The sequence below is a fragment of the Amblyomma mixtum genome, chromosome 3 (genome assembly GCF_055824585.1).
Source record: "Amblyomma mixtum isolate Tamu chromosome 3, ASM5582458v1, whole genome shotgun sequence".
Taxonomy (NCBI): Eukaryota; Metazoa; Arthropoda; class Arachnida; order Ixodida; family Ixodidae; genus Amblyomma; species Amblyomma mixtum.
This window is the reverse complement of record NC_143014.1, coordinates 341,887,734-341,911,356: the sequence shown is the minus strand read 5'-3', so window position 1 is coordinate 341,911,356 and position 23,623 is coordinate 341,887,734. Positions and strand designations below refer to the sequence as shown.

Sequence of the window (23,623 nt, the reverse complement as noted above, 5' to 3'; positions counted from 1 at the left end):
CAGTGTTTCATATAGTGGTAACCAACAAGCCCAAATCGCAACACTTGAGTAGCAACAAGGTGTTGAAAGCCCCATTACTTATTTTATGTTATCTGATATGTTCACTCAATTATTTCAGAGCGGCATGCTCCCCGAAGCCTAGAAGGTGGTAAATATTGTTCCAGTGCATAAAAGTCGGAGGGGGGGGGGGGGGGGGGGGGGGGGGGGGGGGGGGGGGGGGGGGGGGATGTGAGCAGGTCTTTAATTTACCGACCAATGTCCTTAACCTCTATTCTTCTATTCTTTGCAAATTACTTCAAAATATTTCCTTTTCTGCCTTTGATCAGTCACCCTCAGTGTAATTCTATTTCTGCAGCCAATCAATGTAGGTTTCGAAAAATAATTCCTATGAAACACAGTTAACCGCATATAATAATGATCTTTTTGCAGCTTTCGATCGTTCCTTGGTCGTGAATTGCATAAACATTGCTGTTACTAAAGCCTCGGCACCATGACTCATCAACTTCCGCTCTTAAATCTTAGTAAGCTAAACATAAGTAATGACTTATTAAAGGGATTCAGTATTCTTTTGAGTGGTCGCACTTAATGCGTGACAACAAATGACCGCAACTCTAACCTTTCGTCAGTCACGTCGGGCGTTCCTCGGGGATCTGTACTAGAACCTCTTATCTTCCTAATTTGTACCAATGATTTTCCTGATCTCGTATCTTCATGTATCGGTTGTTCGCTCACAACCGCATTATATACAGAGAAATCCCCAGCCCATTTGATAATATTGTTCTTCAGTTTGATATCAATAACATTTTTGCATGGCGCAACACATAGCTCATGAAACTTGACTGTCCAAATGTAAAGCAATGCAAGTAACACGAATTCCTTACAAAGCTAATGCGTATTCAAATGTTCTTAATGGCTACACCTCAACTTTTATTTATTTTTGTGAGTGTCTTGTAATACGTATCCGCAGTGACCTCCCAAAGAAAACCAATATTGAACACATAACTAACAATGCTAATCGCATGCTTGATTTTTTTCGCTGTAACTTTTCGTTTGCTCCGGTTGCTTTATACCTACTACTGTAAGAAACCGTAGTTCGAACAAAGATGTAATATGCGCCTTTCGCATGGGACCCTAATATGAAGTCATTGATTAGTGCCTCAGAATCTGTTCAAAATCGTTCACCTGGTTTTTGGTTTGACCAACTACTCTCGTTCATTGAGTCCCATACTTATGAAAAGAACTCTCAACCTTCCAGGTCTTTCCATGTGGCGTCACCTTTCTAGACTTTGCAAATTCAGAAAAAAATGAACAACTAAATTATTCATTTAGTTATATATTAATTTACAGAATACCTGCGTCGCCCGGGAGCATTATCGCAGGGCAGACAGTATAAAAGAATGTAATTTTCACTATAACTGGCAAGAACGCACAAAAACAGATTGCATCAAGTAAACACAAAGCTATAAACGAAAAAAAAAAGAAAATATGTTGCACTCATAAATAAGGCCGAGAATAAAATTCATGGTTAGTCCACACTGAAGCACATTCTTCAGGAAGCAAGTGTCACTCTTTCACTGCTTTTGGAAAAAAATGATTTTGCAAAAGTGTTCGTTTTGCAGTCATGTTCCCGCACCTTTTTGGAGTGGCCGTGCCGAGTTGAGGAGGAGGTTGGTTCCGACAGATAGTGGCGCTTACCGGTGCCTGTTTTATTATAGAAGATACTGTAGAAGAAGTTGAGCCTTAAATGTTTTCTTCTGGCACTTAGGGTTTTCTAGCCCAGCAAGGCCTTTATCTCAGTTATACATTGAAAAGGGTTATAATTATTGCAGACGAAGCATGCACCCTGATTTTGCAGTCTTTCTGTTGAATATATCAAACATTCCCGATATGGGTCCCAAACAATGCATTCGAAATCGAGAATAGATCTGACGTGCAAGAATAAAGTGCTTCTTTAACATCCTCGGACATTGATTTCAAATTTCTATGAATAAAAAACATCTTACTTGACTTATACATTGACTGCTGGATGTGTGGGTACCATTAAATTCTTGCTGAAATAAATATTAAGGTACTTCCATTCTGACATGTTTTTAATGATATGTTAACTTTGTATTCTGTTCGAGGTTCGAGCTTTTTATTTGGGAAACGGAGATGATTACTGTTATTATTGTTAACTAATCCGGCGCAGACACCAATTTGCTATTTTGTGAAGGTCGTTCTGCAGGATTCCTGCGTCTGATGGTGGATTTATTTCTCTGTATACAAACCAGTCTTCTGCAAATATCTTTATGGAGGACTGTATGTCGTCTACAATGTCATTAATAAACATAACAAATAACAGTGGCGCCAGAACGCTGACCTGGGGCACTCCTGAAGATACCGTTATGTACGATCGGCTGCAGTCGTTAAGGACGACACATTGTTTACGTTCAGGTAATTACGTATGCAGTTTTGGGTTTTATTATGTATTTTCAAAGATGCTAGCTTAATATCTATTAAGTGATGAGATACCGTGTGAAACGCTCTTCTGAAATCGAGGAATGCTGCACCTGCTTGTTTATTCTTGTCGAGGGAATTACCTACAAAGTGTTGGAACTCAACCAAAAGTGTGTTGCTTGAGTGACCGTTACGAATGCCCTGCTGTGATGCAATAAAAAAGTTAATCGATAGCAAGCATTTAAATTATTCTCTGCATAATATATGCTCAAAAATCTTGCAAAAAACTGAAGTTAAAGATATATGCCTGTAATTTTCCACCACTTTCTTAGTTTTCTGTAGTAGCTTTCAACCTGCAGTTTTCTACCAGGGGTTTTCATGGTAGCCAGAATTGTTGACAATTCCAGCTAAAGTAAAAATACTGACATCAAATACCCATTTCTGTAAAAACCTAGGAACACAAACATTTGACAGTGGAAAAGCACTCTGAAAATACTTATTAAAATACTGTGCTATAGTTTGCCATTCGTTATCGGCGGGCCATGAATCATTATTTGTGAAATCGGTTTCTTTTTTTCTTTCATATCCTTCCAGAATTTTCCATGGTCCCCACATCAGAAAATTAGAAACATTACAAAGCAGAGCTGCCAGGTTCATCGCCAACAATTCTAGCCACTGATCCTGTGTGACTAAAATGCAAAAAGAGAAAGGTCTGCAGCTCTTACAAATTCACCGCTCAGTTTGCGCTTCTATGCTTGTTGCACAAAATGTACAGCCTTGGTGAGAAGTCTTAAGGCCAAAGGATTTTCGCGTCAGCTGCATAACAGAGCCATTACGACGCTATTGAAGACCTAATGACCTTGAAATGCTAGCAGAAGGTTTCTTGGTGCGGTAGAGAAGCTTCCTGCTTGACTTGTGTTGTGAATGATCCGTAACGCGGAGCATTCTAGGAACATTAATTTCGCTGGAGCTGAACGCTTGGCCTAAAGACTTTTGACCAAGACTGTACACACCAATAGGCATTTGCCCCCGCCATTCCACTGCCCAGTTCCAGACTCTTGCATAACCATGTTAGTTTTTCACGTAACTTGGTCCGCCTAAAGGCTCTGACTTCATCCACACCTGCGCGCGTAATATCACTATAGAATACTCTTCCTTATTCAATAGCATCGTTAAATCTTGTTTGTTTCCTTGAGCACAGGTTTATCTTGTACTGTTAGAAAAATCCGGCTGTTTGTTATGCTCTTATTCCTTGCTGTGTTTTTGTCTGCATCAGTGCATCTCCGATATTCTAATACGTAGTAGTCATGTATAACTATGTTAAAAATAAGAAGTTTTTTCCGTTTCTTTTTAAATAACGTACTCAGTAGTGTTTACCCCTTTTTACCGGCATTCATATGGATAATGTAAGCCCCTTATACAATTCCCTTTAAGTCGAGTACGGTTGAATAAATGCCGGGTGTTTCAGCGAACACTTTCAAAAATTCTCATAAGTAGAATTTTCTTGGTAAAGATATGGCTTTGGCAGCATAGTATTTCCAATGTTGGCGGACACCAGAAAACCGGTGGATCATATTAGGTAGTAAACTGGTTCACTAATTTTTAATAATTAACTTTTTAACTATTAAAGTTAGGCGCCTAGTTGCAATTAAATATTTGCGGCCGGTCGTTAGTAATAGCCATATCAGTTTTTAGAACTTCGAAAACGCAATTACCCTCACCGCGGTGGCTCGACAAAGTTTGGCTGCATCGTGCGAAAAATACATGCGCTATCGAAAGCATGCAGGCAAAGCATCCCCTCCAGTGCACGTAACTAGTCGAAAACGCCAAATTTTGTCGAGCCACAGCGCCGAGGATAATCGTATTTTCGAAATTCTAAAAACTGATATGGCTATTACTAACGACCGGCTACAAATATATAATTGCAACTAGGCACCTAACTGTAATAGTTAAAAAATTAATTATTAAAAATTAGTGAACCTGCTTACTACATAATACGATTCACCGGTTTTCTGGTGTCCGCCAACATTGGTAATAGTATGCTGCAAAAGCCATATCTTTACCAAGAAAATTCTACTTATGAGAATTTTTGAAAGTGCTCGCTGAAACACCCGGTATATAAATGCACACGATAACATATGCTAAAAAAATGCGACTTCTCGTTTTTGGCCACAAGGCTTGGTGGCGATACCTAGAAGCTGACCAAGCGACGTAAGGAAGACAACGCATGCATCATGCAGTCAGCGATATAATAATAATAGTAGTCTTTATTGCCCGTTGTGTTGTCATGTCCACATTTTCTACCACACCTAAGCATACAATGTTTGTGAGTGGGCAGGCAGGTAAGCCGGTCCGTACCGGGAAAACATGTATTACATGAAGAAATAAACAGAACAAGAATCAACGCGGGTGTAATGCAAGATTTGATTACATTTGTAACAAAAGCAAATAATCAACAGGAACCTACAAAAATCAAACAGGTCCTTTCCCAATAAAAAATCAGCACAGCTAGGGACACAAATGCATTCGTGTAAACAACTTATACGGTAATTATGAATTATTTCTTTTCGATTGAGCCCAATGATAGTATTAAGTATTTTACACAGTGTACGTTTCATGAAAGATGAAGACACCAGTTCTTTCTGACGTCTTTCACCTCTTTGATGCAACTTGATTCCATGTATTCGTTGGGTAATTTGTTAATAAAGTGTGGCATATAGTAGTTTCTAATTGCATCTCATAATTGATGTACCCGCTGGGAATATGGTATCTTTATATTGCTCTTAATGTTCTTTATTTGTAGAACGGTATTCTGCATTCATTATTATAAAACTGAGAGGTCAAAACAACGTAAACATACGTCTCATAAAAATTTAACAAGGAAATTTTTTTCATTATGCTTTCTTTTCGTGCCTCGTAGAGGCTTGTTCATATACTATACTTTTACATATTGTGTGGAGAAGTTTGTTCATTTTTGTTTGCCGGCTGAATGGAAAATTTCCGTGTACAGTTATACTATACGGAGGAATCGAGGAATGCTCTCTCCTAAATATTGATATGCCTTTTAACGAGATTGCATATTTGCACCATCACATTGTTTTTAAAGATATACTGCTACTGTTCGTAAACTTTTACATATATACATAACATGTTCTCGCCAACTGAAGAATTCATCTACACATAAACCTCAATACTTAGCAGTCAAAATTTACTCGAGGGAAGGGCACGAGCTCTCTGCATTTTGTTTTGAGGAAGAGATTGCAGTCAAGACTCATCGTTTATGCGGACTTCTAATACATATAATCCTGGTTTTATTTTGATTTAATAATATATAATTCCTATTAATCTAGGATACGATGTTGCTTAAGGCTACTTCCATTTTTTATGTGACGGATGTCTAATAATTTTCTATAATAACTAACAGTGTGTCATCGGAATGCTGAAAGAGGTGTGATGCCAGCGTAAGGAAACATAAGTTGTTTGTATAAATGGTAAAGACCAGTGAGGCTGTAGTAGAAACTTAAGTTGTCCTATATTTACCTGCCGTTGGGTGGCTTGTTACGTTTTCAATCCTTACCATTTGATACCTATCTGTGAGATAATCTTGAAGGAAATCTTCAAATATTGCTCGAAATCCCCATTGCTCTCAGCTTTTCCATCAGTAATCTGAGGTCAGCTGTGTCAAAAGCTCTAGACGTATCAAAAAAACAGCACTAAGGCAATTTCAATGGTATCAGTAGCAGTGGTAACAACGTCAGTGAAGTTTTGCATAAGAGTCAGAGTGCTTTTACCTTTCCGAAATCCGAACTATGGCTTGGAGATTAGCGAATGTTTTTTTCACAAACTTCATTATAACATCTAGCATATGCTTTTCTATTACTTGTGTGAGAACTGATAAAATTCCTATTGGCCTATAATTATTTGTATCATTCTTTTTGCCCTGTTTATGTATTGGGTGTATTATTTGTCTGTGTTTTCTTGATTATGCCTCGTCTTGTCTACGCTGCGAAGATAGTCTTTGAATAACAGTTATCCTCGAACACAGGTTTATTGGGAATGTGAAAGGAGAGAATTTGGTTCCTTAGCGTGGGCAATGCTTGGCAGGGCTAATTGCACATAAATGACGGAGGCACACTACAATAAACGTGGCCTTGACGACTACGGAGGGGTGGGAACAGCATTGCTAACAAAGCCCCTGATGACTGTGCTTGTTCGCAGAGGGCGTGGTACCTGCAGCGCGTAATGGCCGGATTCCGAGAGGAGCAGTGGCTAGTGCCCTACATCCTGGCCGGCTTCTACCTCATTTCCAGCGACTACCGCTACGACAGGAAAAACATGACTGACGCCCTCAGGGACGTTGCAAGGTAGTGTGGGGCTTCCTCTAGTTTGGACAGCGCATACTTTCCCTTAGCGATCGGCGGGGTCGCTACACTCAGAATTGGCACGCTGCCAAGAGTTAGCACAATCAATTTCAGACGTTGATGGGGGCAATACAAGTCTTGTTTAGACCTACATGCTTCTATCTCACTCTTGTATTGGCAGAGAGTAAACAGATGTCGGCCGCCCGCGTGGTTGTAGGTGACAAGCAAAAATTTTTGCTACACGAGTGCGCCAATCCAAAGGATACACACAGGGAAAAAATGACATGTAAAAATGCGAAACCATACTCTCCTTTAGCGCAATACTGCCGAATAAATTGTGAGAGCAGCAAGAGGAATATCGCATAGGCCTCGACATCCATCTGCGGAAGAACACTGCCGATAATTAAATGTATGTAGCGGAGGTGTCTTAACTTCTTAAGGTTGCTTAATACTCACTTATTTACTTTTTTGTAAAGGGCGGTCTGAAAAGACGATGTCTGAAAAGACGAGGACGAAGTGGCAGTGTTCTCGCGAGTTTTGCCAGCGCTTGTGTGTGCTTCGCCGACCTGATCCCGGACTGTTGCCGTCGCCGTTCCCGTTGCCCCAGTACCTCGTAATAAACCTCCCTTTACATTTGGTGGAGGTGAGGGGTAACGGGAACGGCGACGGCAACAGTCCGAGATCAGGTCGGCGAAGCACACACAAGCGTAGAGCTGGCAAAACTCGCGAGAACACTGACACCTCGTCCTCGTCTTTTCAGTCATCGGACGCATCTTCGTCTTTATGCTTACAATTAATTCAAAAATACCCTTAAAGGCCCTCTTTCGAGGGTACTACATAAGTGGGGGGGAGGGGGCAATAGAAAGAAACTTACAATGTGACATGAAAAAAGCACACAGTAAAACACAAATTATTACACGCAGCCATGCCAATAAATTTTACATACGAACAAGAAATATATGGAGTGCAATAACAAAAACAGGTGATTTACTAAATATAAGTACATAGAGTAACATGCGCATCATAACGTAAGGGATGGCAAAGGATGGCACGACTAGAACTGCCGATGTCGTTAGATGGTATCCAAAGCCGTGATCAGTTCTTGAAATTTAGATGTGTTAAATTCGGTAGCGATATTGGATGGTAAGCGGTTCCATTCGATGATCGTGCATGGTATGAATGATTTTGCAAAAGGGGATTTGCGGCATGGCGTGTGCTTCCGTTTAAAAGAATGATCACGACGTGGAAAATTGGCGGCAGGCTCCTGAAAGAAATCTTCATGCAGTGATGGGAAAAGATAAAGTTTACGAAAAAGTGAAAGGCGGGAAAGTTTACGGCGGAAAGCAAGTTCTTTGAATTGAGCGCGTGCTTTTAAAACTCTGACAATGGTATTTCGTGAATGGTCTGAATAAATGAGACGTACCACACGGTTTTGCAAGGCTTCTATGTTACTTATGATGTAAGTTTGGTCGCGGTCCCAGATGGCAGATGCGTATTCTATTTTAGAGCGGATTAAGGTGGTGAAGGCAAGTTTGCGCAAGTGGGCAGGAGCGTGTTGAAGGTTGCGTTTAAGAAGGCCCAATGAGCGGTTAGCATAAGCAAGGGTGAGATTGATCTGGTGATGCCAAGATAAGCCTGACTGTAAGTGGAGTCCAAGATATTTATTGGTATTTGTAAGTTCGATTGCTTCATTTCTAATTTTATAAGGACTTTGACACCGGGTTACATGATTGGTGAAGGACATGGTTTTGGTTTTAGAGTGATTTAAAGGGATTAAACAAAGAAGAGCACCAGCCGCCGCGGTGGCCCAGTGGTTATGGTGCTCGGCTGCTGACCCGAAAGACGCGGGTTCGATCCCGGCCGCGGCGGCCGAATTTCTGGGGAGGCGAAATTCTACAGGCCCGTGTACTGTGTGATGTCAGTGCACGTTAAAGAACCTCAGGTGGTCGAAATTTCCGGAGCCCTTCACTACGGTGTCCCTCATAGCCTCAGTCGATTTTGGGCGTTAAACTCCACAAACCAAACCAAACCAAGAAGAGCATCAATCACGTATTGCATTTAGATCGGATTGTAAAGCGAAGCTCTCAGTGTCACTGGAGACGTTACGATAAAGCACGCAGTCGTCAGCAAATAAACTAATAGAGGAAAAAATACACGTGGGTAAATCATTAATAAAAATAAGAAATATCACGGGACCAATCACACTGTCTTGGGGGACACCGGACGTTACAGAGCCAAAAGAAGAGTTGCAGTTATTAACGGAGGTAAATCGGATTCGAGATCGAAGAAAGTCTTTTATCCAATTGAGTTCGTCACTATGAAGATTAAGGCTTGCTAATTTTTCAAACAGTCGGTAATGCGGGACCCGGTCGAATGCCTTACAGAAGTCAAGTAAGACAGCATCACCCTGAAAGCCAGCGTCTATAGATGAAAGTATGTCATGAATAAACCCGTGAGCTGTGTTTCACACGAATAGCCCTTGCGAAAACCGTGCTGGTACTTAGGTATTCTTATGTACTGAAGAATCCTGAACATTCGTGCCTCAATGCCACGTTTGCCAAGAGCACAAAATTTCATAGACTTTTTTTGCCTTCAGTTACTTCCCTTCTTAGCTTCACGACGACCTCCTAGTGAGGTATGACTTGACTATGGTAATTATCACTTCGCATCATTTGCTATGACTGACCAGTGCTCGTGCAACTCTCAGTGAGGTATCTCTGCTAAGAAAGACATGTTCGGTGAACCTTGCCCCAAGATCTATAACTTTAGCCGATATAATGCCTCAATTTACTTCCCTTACCACAGTGTACGAACACAAATATTCACTCATCGTCAGCATCACGTTAAGGCGCAATCGGCTTGCAGTCACTGCGACTCATCCGACAGCGTAGCTGCTGCGCCTGCTAGCGCTCTCACATGCCCTTCTGGTGGCGTAGAATAAGTCTCAATAAAGGCTTAAGCGTTTAAAGGTGAAGGCATAATCAACCTCAGGTCGCGCACTTCCTGCATCTTTCCTGCCTTTAAAGTATCAGCATTGTTGCTAAAGATTCGTTCACAAAAACGGCAACTCTGTCCAGATATTTTATGTAAGGCGTACAGACTTCACCAGTCGAAGCACGAACGCAATTCCCGCTCGTCCCTTCAGTCAGGAGTGTTTATGTGATAACAGTGTACGCCTATTAGAGACAGCGTCCTTGCAGCTCGCAGACATTCAATCGGGCTCGAAGGACCCTGTCAGCCACGACTGGATGCCGCTGCTTCTGAGTGAAATTGGCGCCACGACTGTTTTTTTCTGCAGACTTTCCAAGGTGAACCTACTTGTTCTCAACACTCACTCGATGAAACACACCGACCAAATACCCTACCAACTGCTTCCTGGCCAGGTGTGTGTGGTCGCGGGTCCCACGCCTTTCCACGGTGATAAATCTTCTGATATCAGCCTGGTGAGTAGTGTCGTTGCATGGACGCGTCTCATCTATGGACCGTCTCCCTAAAGCAAAAGGTTTCCCGAACTGCTAGCCACAACTACTAAAGAAAGTTCACATCTTTACATTCTTACAGTTCGCTGCACCGCATCCAAAATTCTCCCTGTCTCCTTTTTTTTAACCGTTGTCTCTTGGTGAGTAAGCATTGTGGTTGATTTTGTGATGAGCTCAAGGGGTGCATTTTTTTTATTAATGTTGCTAGTCGGTTTCCTTGCAATTACTTGGAAAACGATACTGCTGTCCCCCCTCCCCCCCCCCCCCCCCACCCGGGCCCCAAAAATTCGCAGATGACCATTTTCTTTTCACACCGTACGCCTACATCCACCATAGAAAGCAGGGAAAGTAATATAGTAAGAAGTAAGTTCTTCCTTATTGGCGACATTGCCAGCTGAAAGGGTAGCCAGCTTCGAGCCCTCTGTACTCATGACTCGGCGACATACCTTGACTGGCCGGCATGTTGATTATCACCTTGTCTGTATCGCCCAGCGCCTATCACGACCTGATTTTATGCAGGACGCAGCAGCTCTCAGCACGTGCACCCTGCAGTCATAGCAATACCCTAAACAACAAATGGGCCGAGCAGCGCTTTTTTGCAGGATGCGCGATGCATATTAGGCCCCTCTACACTGAGGAGCCTCCCTCCCTCCTCCTCCCTCTGCCCTCCCTCCCTCCTCCCTCCCTCTGCCCTCCCTCCCTCCTCCCTCCCTCTGCCCTCATCCAACCTCCTTACCCGTTACTGCTTACGAGCACCATCGGTAACAGTGAAAATGTGTCAGCGGATAAAAGAACTTCATACAGAAACCTTCCAATTGTTTATAAATGCCTGTGAATAACAAGTTCCACAAGTACGAGGAAGACTCCGAAGCGCAATACTCATAAAACCTGTATGATGTTTGGTAATACCTGCATGATTTCGTTGTGGAACCGTTTTAAAAATAAAGAGGCAAACATTTTGCCTTTCTACAACTTTTCATTGACTACAGCGGACACCAACGCAACACGCCGTCTGGGCAACAAAGCAAACACTGCCAGGGCTACACATCGGACAGGGTAGGTGTAGCGGGGTAGCGTTGCATCCACAGAAGCCCATACGTTCAATTCTTGACGACTTCCTGTGCGTAGCCAGTGCCCTCTTCGAGGTGTGTGGGCAAAGAAAAGATTATTATAATACTGAAAAACTGGAAACAAGATATCATATACACGTGTTTATTGGCCGGAAAATACACTTTGGAACGTCTCGAAGTCAAGTGCGACACACGAAGCATGGACGAAGAGAGAAGACACGACGAATGCAGACTACCGACGCTACTTTTAGATGGCCAGCGCTCGCTGTGACTCCTTTCGTCTTCGCCTCATATGTCGAGCTGAAGCTGATATATGATAACTTACCAGCTGGCCCAGCTAATCGTCTTAATGCCCGAGGGGTACACTTATAGCTATAGTTATAGCTCCTTTTCTGGGAGCTGTTCTCGAGCACACGAGCTTAAGAGCAAAATGGCGTGACAAAATTGCGTGGATTGCGTGAAGCTTAAATAAGAAGATTCAGTACTGGAAATTTTATAAATCTGATATTTTATTAGCTGAAAACGAACACAGACCCCAACACAGCTGAAACACAACACAACCAGATTGCCCAACACAACCACGAGAAAATTTCAAACTTTGCACGCGCAGAGAATAAACTACAGTCGCCTGCTGCGCATAAGTGGCATAAGAGTGCTGTAAATATGTTGACTTTCTAAGTCAAGTTAGAGATGGCTTGTAGAACGTATGGAGGACAGACATTCTCATCAATGGAATGAAAAGCTACGCAGACCAAAAGAAGCCTGTCATAAAGCGTTCACAGAAGGAGTAAACAACGGAAGGTGTGGAAACAAAACATTCAAGCAAGCACATGCTCCAGGAGATTACCGAAGAGACAGAAAACTTTATTTGTCCAAGAGATTTGGGTTTCCGCACGCCCCTACATCACTACACGTTCGTGAGTTCGTGGAGTTGCATGAAGTGGGCGGCCCGGTCAGTGGTGATCTTCTGCCTGGGTCCGTCGCAGTAAGGTCTCCGATTTCTTCCAGGTGTTCAGGAGTTCCAGACGCCACGAGGGAGGGTTCACGAGACATTCAAGGAGATTGTGAGAAAGAGTAGCGGGTGGCTGGGAGCATTGGGTACAGGAGGGGATGTATGCTCCTGGGTGATGAGGGAGAGTAAATAGGGGGATAGAACGGCGCGGGTCGGAAGGCGGCGTCATGATATTTTGTGGTAATTGTCAAAGTATTGGTGAAGTGCGGGTATTCGGCCCGACATGATTGGATCAGCTCGCTGAAGGAGTGCATACGCTTTGGGGAAGAGCCCGACTCCGATTTCGATGCGCTCGGTTGATGAGACCTCAGGCGTGGTCACTGGCGGCTTCGTTGCCGGGGTTCCCAAAGTGCGCAATCACCCAGATCACTTCTACATGGAGGGGCGGGTTTGTGAGGGGCGAGCTGGGAATGCGGAGGGCGGCCTCGTGGGCTCGCCTTCGTCTGAAGTTTAGGAGTCGGTAAGCACTGTCCGGGCATTAGTGTGCGGGAAAGCAAGCGCGATTGCCGCCTCTTCCGAGGATTCCGGGTCGGATGTGGCAGAAAGGTCGAAAGTCGTGATGCGTTTGAGTGCATGGCAAACGACTTCAGTTCCCGCGTATTCGCCCGAGCTGGCCGAATCCGCCCATACGGCGTCGGCAGCCGAACCGTAGGATTTGTGAAAAGCTTGTGCACCTGCTACGCGGCGGGCTGAGTGATGGGTAGGCCGGGTGTTCGGAGGGATAGGTTTTACTAGGACCTCAGTGCGTATGGGCCGAGGAACTGGTAGTTGTGTGGGGGCCGCTGGTGATGTGCGAATTGGGAGTGTGTCAAATATGTTACATCCTGTGAAAGATTGAGCTTGCCGAGTGTATTGTCGGTGGGCCTCTATGTGTTCGGGTGTGGTGTATGGAGGCCAAGCTGGATTAGTTGAGCGGAGGATTTAAAAAAAAACAGCTCCTCTCTGCCTAACACACGAATAGAAATGGCATCTGAGCATTCCTGATTTCGCCAAGGGAGCACAACATTACATTTGACACACAGCACTCTCTTGCCTGATCTATGGTAATAAAAGGGCAGTATCACATTGTCATGATATCAACACAGTTCAGTATGTACAAAATCCATTTCAGTCGCAGTTTTTAGTACTCAGTAACATTCAAGCAACATTCACTTTATTTTCGCAGTCGCCGCGGTGGATCAGTAGTTATGGTTCTCGGCTCCTCACCCGAAAGACGCGGGTTTGATCTCTGCCATGTTGGTCACATTTCGATGGAGGCAAAATGCTGGAGGCTCATGCACTGTGCGATGTCATTGCACGTTAAAGAACCTCAGGTGGTCGAAGTTATCCGCAGCCCTCCACTACGGAGTCCCTCATAGCCTGAATTGCTTTGGGGTGTAAAGGTTATAAAACCAAAACCAAATTTCATGCTCGGAAAGATAGCGTTATAGGTATCTTTACAATTACCGCAGTCTCCATCATTTAGAGAGTCAGGAAGCACATGTATCCTTCAAATCAGAGCCACATGAACGTTAATCGTAGCGTTTTTATGCCACGAATAGAAAAAATTACGAGGAACTTTAGCGGCTAAAGTGGTGAAAGGCGAAAGCCTGAGTGCTGCATTCTGCTACGCGATTGTTCACTGTACATTTTGTTGGTGCATTAATTAACTGCCAATTAATGACGCTTAAGCTTCGCCTTTAGGAGTGGAACGCGACAGCGTGTTGTAGCGCTGCCACGGAGTCCAAGGAACGCCACCACCCGTTCGGCGCGATGCGTTGCCCTTTGAACGCAACGCTTTTTGAGGAAAGGAAATGGGGCTGTAATTCTCTGTCATCTCGGTGGACACCTGAGCCGCACCGTACAGGAAGGGAGGAAGTTTGAGTGAAAGAAGAAAGAGGGGCCGTAATGAAGAAAATGAAAATTGTATTTGAGGAAAGGAAATTACTCAGTAACTGTTTCACATATCTCAGTAGACACTAGTCGAAAATTGTATTTGAGGAAAGGAAGTTGCGCAGTAACTGCCTCACATATTTCGGTGGACACCCGTCAAAATTCGCGCGCGGTGACGTCACGACAATTTGGACCAATCTGAAAGGCGGACAAATACGCCTTGCTCGTCGGTAAATTGGTTTTTGAGGAAAGGAAATGTATCTGACTCTGATATCTCGGTGGACACCTAAACCTCGCCGTAACGGGAAGGGAGGAAGATGGGAGTGAATGAAGACACCGTATTCACTAGACGCACCTTTGTTCATTCCAAACCATCGAGCTGGCATGGCGGAGTGGTAGCGTGCTCGACTCGCACTCCGGAGACCGGGGTTCGATTCCCAAGCTCGGCCAATTTCTTACTCGTTTTTATTTACATATCTGGTCTGACTAGAAAGGTTAACTAGACTAATTGGTTGATTAAGCGATTCACTAAACTCCGTCAAACTTAATTCGAGCATCACTATACGATCCCTTTAATTGGTTGCATGGTTAGTAGCCAAAGTACAATTGGCCCCGATTGAAATTCGCGCACTGTGACGTCACGAGCGTTTCGACCAATTGAAAAGCGTGACATTTTCTGTCGACAACTCCTGCTTACACCGATGAGGCATTAAAGGCTTCCGCCTTAATAATTCTCACGGCTTATTTAACTCAGTGCAGTAAACATGAAGCAGAATTGTTCAGTCCTAGTGCAGGTGCAAGAAAACGAACAGAATTCATATTAGAACAGGCTTCTTCAAGCAAACTGCCAAGCCACCATCCGAAAGTCACACCTGACATCTCTCACACAAGCGCTATAGGCACCTTTATGGTTTTTGAAGGCACCCAGTGACATCGGCATACGAAAAGGCTGCAATACCGTACCGTCCCAGTGTGAGGCCAGCGGAGCAGTTACTATCCGATGCTCCGTTGGATAGTATCAACTCTCCAACGGAGTATCTCAAGGGAACAGCTATTCACAATTGGAAGCGAGGTGCTGGAAGTGGGAAGAGAATACGTCAACCCAGCGCAGGTAGTGATCGCTGACCCAGATCATGAGAAGGAAATAACTAGAATGAGAATGGGGTGGAGCGCATATGACAGGCGCTCTGAGGTCACGAATGGCATTTTACTAATATCCCTAAAAAGAAAAGTATGCGACAGCTTTATCTTACCGGTACTCACGTACGGGGCACAAGCGTAGAGGCTAACAACGAAATGGGTTCAGCTTAAGTTAAGGACAACGCAGTGAGCATTGGAACGAAAAATGATGGGTGTAACATTTAGAGAGCGGAAGCGGGCAAAGTGGGTGAGGGAACAAATGGAGGTTATCGACATCCTAGTCAAAATCAAGAGGAAGAAATGTGCTAGGTCATGTAATGAGGAAGGCACGATAATCGCTTGTCCTGAAGGGTAACTTAGTGGATTTCAAAAGAAGGGAAGCATAGCAGGGGGTGGCACAACGTTAGATGAGCGGATGACATAAAGAAGTTCGCGGGGTTATGGTGGCCGCAATTGGCAGAGGACAGGGTTAAGGGAGGAGACATGGGAGAGGCCTTTGTCCTGCAATGGGCGTAGTCAGGCTGATGAGGATGATGATCCTTATTTAATTCAAATCAGGATAGGAACTGAACGCGTACTTTCGAGTGCACAGCTGTCACACTACGTCTTAAAGGGACAATGAGGAAAAGACTATCAAATTTTTTTGTTAGTGAAATCCAATAGTCCGGAATTTTTTGGCCTTGCTGCCGCTTGTCTGGAAGGGAAAGGTGCATTTATTGCTTAGAGATGGTTGAAAAACTTTTTCCCGCCACAAGGATCAAAACTCGATACTCGCTCATGACGAAATAGGAGAAGAGTGACGTTAAGTGGCGGAAACGGAAACGAGCACTTCGTGATTGCTGGCGGCGAGCGCTGCGCTGCCGCCTAAGGGCCGTTTCACATGCTGCGACTAGAACGAAAATGGTCGGCCTAGTCGGTGACGCCGCAGCGCGATTTTCGCACAGTGCTTTCACATGCAACGCGTACCCAGCGAATTCGGTCGGAGGAACACGCAAGGTTGCTCGATGTTCGCATAGGCAACCCACGATTAAACGCGGCAGAAACGCTGCACGAAATGTGCTGACGATGCTATGACTAGCGTGTTTTTAGATGCAAGGCAATATTTCGTATGTTTTGATTAGAATAGTAGTTTTGCTTACGCCGCGGCAGCAGCTCCCACGTGACGTGACGTCACGCGCCGTCTCGGCGCTGCCCATTGGTCAGTCGCAGAGCGAACACACCGACGCTGCGACTGAATTCCAACCGGACGGAACTTGGTCGCAGACCGTCTGCGGCTAGACCGACGGCCCTCCCCAGTTGCAGACCGACAGAATTCTCAGCGCCGCATGTGAGAATCGCATGCATGTGAAAGGGCCCTAACAGCAGCAGGAATGAAAACTACTGCCGGTCAAACGTTGAAGGCTTCTATCAGCTGTCGTCGCTTCGTTTACGCTTGCTGAAACGTTATGATGGATCCCATTCTCGAGTCCGACAACGAAGTTCTCGCAAAGAACTGCGGCCTCCATTCAGCAACCTCAACTCCACACAGCCTGCGAGGTTCTTGAGGGCTGAGGCGGCGGGTCTGGCAAGAAAGTCCTAGCGCCGAGGAGTCGGCAGCGTCGCTGTCACCGCCGAGTCACCGTGACGACTGATGTGTAGCGACTGGTACCAGCAGGCAACACTGAATTCTGTAATATTAATCCGCGTAGGGCTGGTTATGCAGCCCATAATCTTGGTACGTTCACAAAGCCAACACGCCGAGTGGTGTGTTTGCTAACGTGGAGACGCGTTGCACATTGGCTATACCCATCTCTTCCTCCTCGTCGCAGTTGCCTGCCGTTGCATGAACTTCGTCCGAGGAGCACTTAAGCACATGGAGATCCTCTACTGCTCCACCCTTGTAAATCGAGGCGCATAAGGAAACCATGCGGCCACGTATAACGCATAGCCGTGAAGCACCACAAAACATATCGAAACTCAGCTGGCCGCCTGTCGCACCGCCAACTGCAGGTTTTCTTCGACTTCCAACATTCAGATAGTCTTCTTTCCGTCTTCTTCTTGTGATAAAAGTGCACTGGTGGTTTCAAAACAAAACTTATGTAAGTACAGAGGGCACAATGCATAGAACGGCCGAACTGCGTGCTCCAGGCCGGTCCCAGCTACGTGCGCGACATCTAGCGATATAACGCCTGGTTCGAGGCGACGAAGTGTGGGCATGCGTGGCGAAACTGATAGCGCTGCCTGTCTTTTCGGGGCTCGCAGGTGGCCGCGGCTTTACCTCCTGCGTTTCTCGTTAGTCGCGCAGATTTGTGCTATCGTCTGCAAAAGGACATACGCGGCAGAGCGCACACCACTGGGTTCTTCTCTTTTACTTTCTTTTTTGCACTTGCAAAGCTCTCGCGAGGAGCAATTCACCGCATCACATACGCGCCGGTGTACTGCATCGTCATCGCGGCTACGAGCCTTTGATAAGGGAGCGAGGTTTGATATTTTGCGTTCTTCGGCAACTGCCAAAATAAGCATGTGATTATAAAAAGCATACTGGGGCCTCAGGTGAGGTGGCCACACATCAGATATGCAATAACCGGAATAAAGTTTTGCACCCTGCAAGTGAAACAAACCAGATGCGTGAAGGCACTGACGATGGCGCCACGACTGACGCTAGACCAAAGGAAAACCATTGCGGAGATGGGACGGACAATGTCCCAAAGAGCTATAGCTCAAGCTACAGGGCGCCCTTTAGCCACTGTCAACAGAGTGCTGCAGGCATTCTACAAAGAAGGCCGACTTAAGGATGCTTCGCGTGGCCGGCCACCAAGAGCGACGATAGAAGAAGAAGGCAGACTTGCCGCAAGAGCAGCAGATGATCCGTTCTTAAGGGCCCGGGATCTTCGTGACATGTTCGCTTTGAATGCATCCGCTCAGACAATCAGGAACACACTTCATGCAGCGGGCGTGAAAAATAGAATAGCTTCGCAGAAAACGCACCTTCGGCAATCGGATCGGGACATGCGCCTGGAATTTGCATCAGTGGTGGAGGACTGGACACCAGAAAACTGGAGGGCAGTGGTGTTCAGCGATGAAGCCACTTTCTGCACACGCTGGGACCAGCAGAAGCGGGTGTGACGGCCGCGGAAAAGCACGGTAATATTGTAGTGTGTTTCAATGGGCTCGCCGGTCGGAGAATATACTGGGCGACTTCTTTTAATTTGTCAAATTTATATTTTAAAACCAGAGAATGGTAGGTGGATGCAGTCTGAGTTGTTAAACTGTATAGCACAGTGGACAAATAGAGATGAAAGACGCATAAATAACCTAAATGACTAATTTCATTTTCAGTTTCAGAGCGAAATGATAAATTGCAAAATTTAAAGTTCTGAATGCATAATGGAAGCTCAATTTTAGCGTTTTCGGAATAGGCAATGTTATTTGAAATATACAACGTCAAAATCACGCTTTTAATTGTTCGTTAGGTACCTTTTCTGCACTGCACCCTCACAAAATAGTATTCTTAGGCTTAAACAGTGCGTGTATTTTATTGTTTGGTTTGGTTTGGTTTATGGGGTTTAACGTCCCAAAGCGACTAAGGCTATGAGAGACGCCGTAGTGAAGGGCTCCGGAAATTTCGACCACCTGGGGTTCTTTAACGTGCACTGACATCGCACAGTACACGGGCCTCTGGAATTTCTCCTCCAAAGAAATTCGACCGCCGCGGCCGGGATCGAACCCGCGTCTTTCAGGTCAGCAGCCGAGCACCATAACCACTGCGGCATATTTTATGATGGTGTAAAATACACTAGATTGATTTCGGGTATTATACTGTGCGCTGCGACGCTATATTGAAAACCTACAAAGCTGGAAAGCAATGCGTAGCTGTTGTTGTCCAGTCGGACGCAAACTTCCTGCAGTACAGACTCACGCACGAACGCACATTTCCATGCACTTGTTTTGAAACGCACGCAAACTCGTGCACATGGAAGATAGAGAAAGTACATTAATAAACAGTAACTGGACGTGTACGAAAATTCAAAACAAGTATTTTTCTTTTTCGTAAAATTTGGCCATTGTCCTTTTTCTTTATTTGTTCTTCGATTTCCGGCGTATGCAGAGTTATGCGATATATGCGAACAAAAAAAACAACGTGGGTACACATGCTTGTGCTATCACAGTTCGGCCAAGACACAGCGTACTAAGGAAACCGTGGAAAGCGTTGTGTCGTACTCTTTGGAAGAGTCTAGCCGACGACACTTCGAACAGGCGAAATTTTGTGCGTACTTTGTGGTTTTGTGGAAAGCTTGTGCACGTGCTATGCGGCGGGCTGATTGATAGGTGGGCGGGCGTTCGCAGGGAGAGGTTTTATTACGAGCTCACTATGTATGGCCCGGCGGACTGGTAGCAATGTGGGGGCCGCTGGTGGTATGCGAATTGGGAGGGTGTCAAGTGTGTTACGTCCTGTTAAAGATTGAGCTAGGCGAGTGTATTGTGCTTGTCGGTGGGCCTCTATGTGTTCGGGTGTGGTGCTGTGGAGGCCTAGCTGGATTAGTTTAATGGAGAATTCTAAAAAACAGCAGCTCTGTGCCTAACACGCGATTATACGTAAATAGCATCTGAGCATTCCACATTGCGCCAAGGGAGCACGCATAATATTTGACATACACCACTCTCTTGCCTGATATATAATAAGCGGCAGTATCACGTCATCGTAATATCTACACAGCTCAGTGCGTACAAAATGCTTTTCAGTCGCAGTTTTTAGTGCTCAGCAACATGTAAATTGTAAGTAGTGCAAACATTCAAGCAGCATTCACTTCATTTTCGCAGCCGCCGCGGTGGCTCAGTTGTTATGGTTCTCGGCTCTTCACCCGAAAGATGCGGGTTCGAACCTGGCCGCGGTGGTCGCATTTCGATGAATGCAAAATTCTAGAGGCCTGTGTACTGTGCGATGTCAGTGCACGTTAAAGAACCCCGGGGGGGGGGGGGGGGGGGGGGTCGCAATTTCTGCAGCCCTCCACAACGGTGTCTCTCATTGCCAGAGTCGCTTTAGGACCTTAAACCCCGTAAACTGAAGCCGAAAGCTTTACATCCTGTGTTGGTTTTAGGTGTCAAGCACATGTCGATTTTGACATATTTTTAAGCTTCTGAAGGAAGACAGCATTTTAAACAAACTCTGGCCATCGCCTTCAACAGAAGAGATTCCAACCCTGTGTTTGGCGCGTTACAGCCTTAGTTGGTTTTGCGCCATAAAACTCAATATGACTAACTTATCCAAGAGGAGGTAAGCCCGCGACGGTTTTTAGTCTTCCCTTGTTCCTGATAAAAGCCGCGGCACGGGGCTTTATCACTTTGATTGTGGGGCGATAAGCGATCAGGTTTGCCTCGGTCGATCGCAGCCACAGGCAAGGACTACTACATTCTCTGAGATTGCAGTATTTGCTTTTGCGACTTACTTGAAATGTTCTTTGCCAGTTTTAAATTCATGGCGGCCGAGAGAAGTGAAGTAGAGCTTCTGTTCTTCGACGCCTTTTGAGCACATTTGTTGCTATTGCCACCACAGAGCTGATCAGTTCTTTGCAGGCACAAGTCAGCCCTGTTGAGAATTCCTTTGAGCGCCGCCCGAGTGTGCCCTTTCATCTTTTGCGTCATTGTCTCCACCACATGAAAAACATTTTGACGACACTTAAGCTCTGGTTTACGGTTATGACGCGGTAGTTTCAATGGGTCCCGTCAGCTACTGCGCTTGATCTTAACGGCATATTACCTGACCATGTGCTCTGCTGATGTTATCAGGTTACACAACACAAGTATACAATCCTTCGCGTAGTCTCATCCGTAACCAACTTCCACTTTGCTACTTGCTTAACCACTACGCGCATAATTAGTCTCTTTCTAGTCACACATATTCATTACATACACTTGTAAGCTACCATATTATGTAAAATATCACAAGGCATACATATAAAATCTCGCTTCCACCAAGCCGTACCGTCGTTCCTACGTTGTGTTATGGATTTTGGTGTTTTGGAAGGGGGGAATGTGCGGGGGTATGGCGGGCTCGTATTATGAAGCTCAGTGTTGTGTGGCATGATATATTCATATTTTCGTTTTCGGCAATTTTTCAATTCAATGAAGAAAGAAAAGTTCCTATGTGGCCTGGGGGTAACATATCTGACTCGTACTTCAAACGCCAACCTTTCGATACCCAACTAATACCAGGAACTTTGTATTCAGCGCCACTAAATTTATACAGCACTTTCTTTAGCACTTTGTGCCGCCGCGGTGGCTCAGTAGCTATGGTGCTCGGCTGCTGGCCCAAAAGACGCGGGTTCGATCCCGGCCGCGGCGGCTAGAATTTCTTTGGAGGAGAAATTCTAGAGGCCCGTGTGCTGTGCGATGTCAGTGCACGTTAAAGAACCCCAGGTGGTCGAAATTTCCGGAGCCCTTCACTACGGCGTCTCTCATAGCCTTAGTCGCTTTGGGACGTTAAACCCCACAAAACCAAACCAATCTTTAGCACTTTCCAGATTTAAAAAAAAGGCGCTGATAGTTTCGTGAATGCCGCCTTCACGAATGTATATTGGGCTCGGCGGACACAAGATAAGGACATAGCGGTCAAATTTAATTAAGTAATTAGCCAAATTTCGTTAATTGTCTTTTTAACTCTTCACTCGGCGCTGCATATTGCAATAGCAGTATTGAGGACTGTAAAGATGCAAAGCTAATACAATTTTCAGCATGTCCCTAAGTGCAACAGGTATTGAGATATTCGGGGTAAAATTTTCACTCTTTTCGGATCCGATTTGGGAACTAAACGCTCAGAGTGCGCCGGAAACCCCACCCGTGATATACGTAAGACATTGACGAAATGATAACTGACGGCACCAAGGCTAGCTCCGACTGCGGCAGGCAGGCGCTCGAGAAGAGCGCATAGTCACTGCCTCCGTGAGCAGCACGCGCCCTTTTTTCGTCATTATTATTGAACTTGGAGGCACGTTTCCTGCTGTCAGCGGCTTTGAAAAAGCAGCATGGTGATAACGCGCAAAATTTCCCTTTCCGCTCTGGCTCGGACAAGAAAGGAACGGTGTGCAAGTCGTTTGCTTGTGGTTTATTATTTTCATCCAAAGAATATCAAAAGACGAGAACTGATGACTGTTGCCCCCTCGTAACCCGGTGGCTAGCTTTTATGCATCAGTAATGCTGAAAGTGCTTGCCTTGAACTGCCACGGATACCATGAATCTCTCCTTCATGGGCTGCAGAACTCTTTTCGCAACCTGCAGAGGTATATCCGCACATGACTTGATGATTCTTCCTTTGAGGTCTGACACGTATTCGGGTTCAGTCGCGTATACTTTGTTCTTGACGTAACTCCAAAGAAAGAAGTCTACTGCAGTTAGGTCGGGTGACCTAGGTGGCCAGAACATAATTCTACCGCGCCCTATCCACTGACCGGGGAAGTTCCTGTCGAGCCAATAATCCCTTGCACGCGACGAGAAGCGCGCAGGCGCCCCGTCGTGCCGAAACCACGAGCCGTGGAGTTGACTTAACGGGATCTCAATCATGAAAACGCTGACAGCACTATTTAGAATGCTCGCTGTGTATGGCTTTGCCGTTAGATTTTCTTCCTGGAAGTACGGCGCCACTAATCGATTTGATTAAATGTCACACTAGACATTTACTGGCCACCGGACTTGGTGGTGGTGTTCCCGGAGCCAATGCGGGTTCTGATCAGACCAGTAGTGGGCGTTGTGTACATTTACTTCCCCATTACGGCAAAAGTGGGCCTCACCCGTCCACAGAACTTTCCTAAAAGAGCCTGAGCCTTCCTCACATTGGAACAACGCCCAGTTGCTGATTTCTTACCACTTTTATAATCGTCTTCACTGAGATCCTTATTTTAGGTTTAGGTTTATTAGGGTTTACCGTCCAAAGCGACTCAAGCTATGCACTAATATGTGGTAGGGATAAAAACTATGCTTCATGACCACTCTCCAGACAGAATAGCGGCAGTACGGCCCCACTACTAGATTTGTGTAAATGCCACACCTGACATTCACTGACCACCGGACTTGGTGTCGGTGTTCTCAGAGCCAGTGCGGGTTCTGATCAGACCAATATGGGCGTTGTGTACAGGTGCCGTCAGAAGTAAATGGAAGGCAATGTTAACGAAAAAATTTAATCATTGCCCCCCCAATTCATGCATTCTTGAATACATATGTGCAGCGTAATTGTAACGAATTGCACTGTGCACCACCAATCATGGACCTTTATGCTTTAGA

At 45.2% G+C, this 23,623-nt stretch overlaps 1 protein-coding gene across 1 annotated transcript in view; it reads left to right on the top strand.

Annotated features, from left to right (window-relative positions):
• LOC149356157 (uncharacterized) overlaps positions 1-23,623 on the top strand; it is a 45,298-nt gene that overhangs the window by 17,330 nt on the left and 4,345 nt on the right. Inside the window, exons 4-5 of the mRNA XM_089576263.1 lie at positions 6,655-6,800; positions 10,096-10,240. Coding sequence (XP_089432389.1) covers positions 6,655-6,800; positions 10,096-10,240 — 291 coding nt within the window. The remainder of the gene's footprint in view (positions 1-6,654; positions 6,801-10,095; positions 10,241-23,623) is intronic.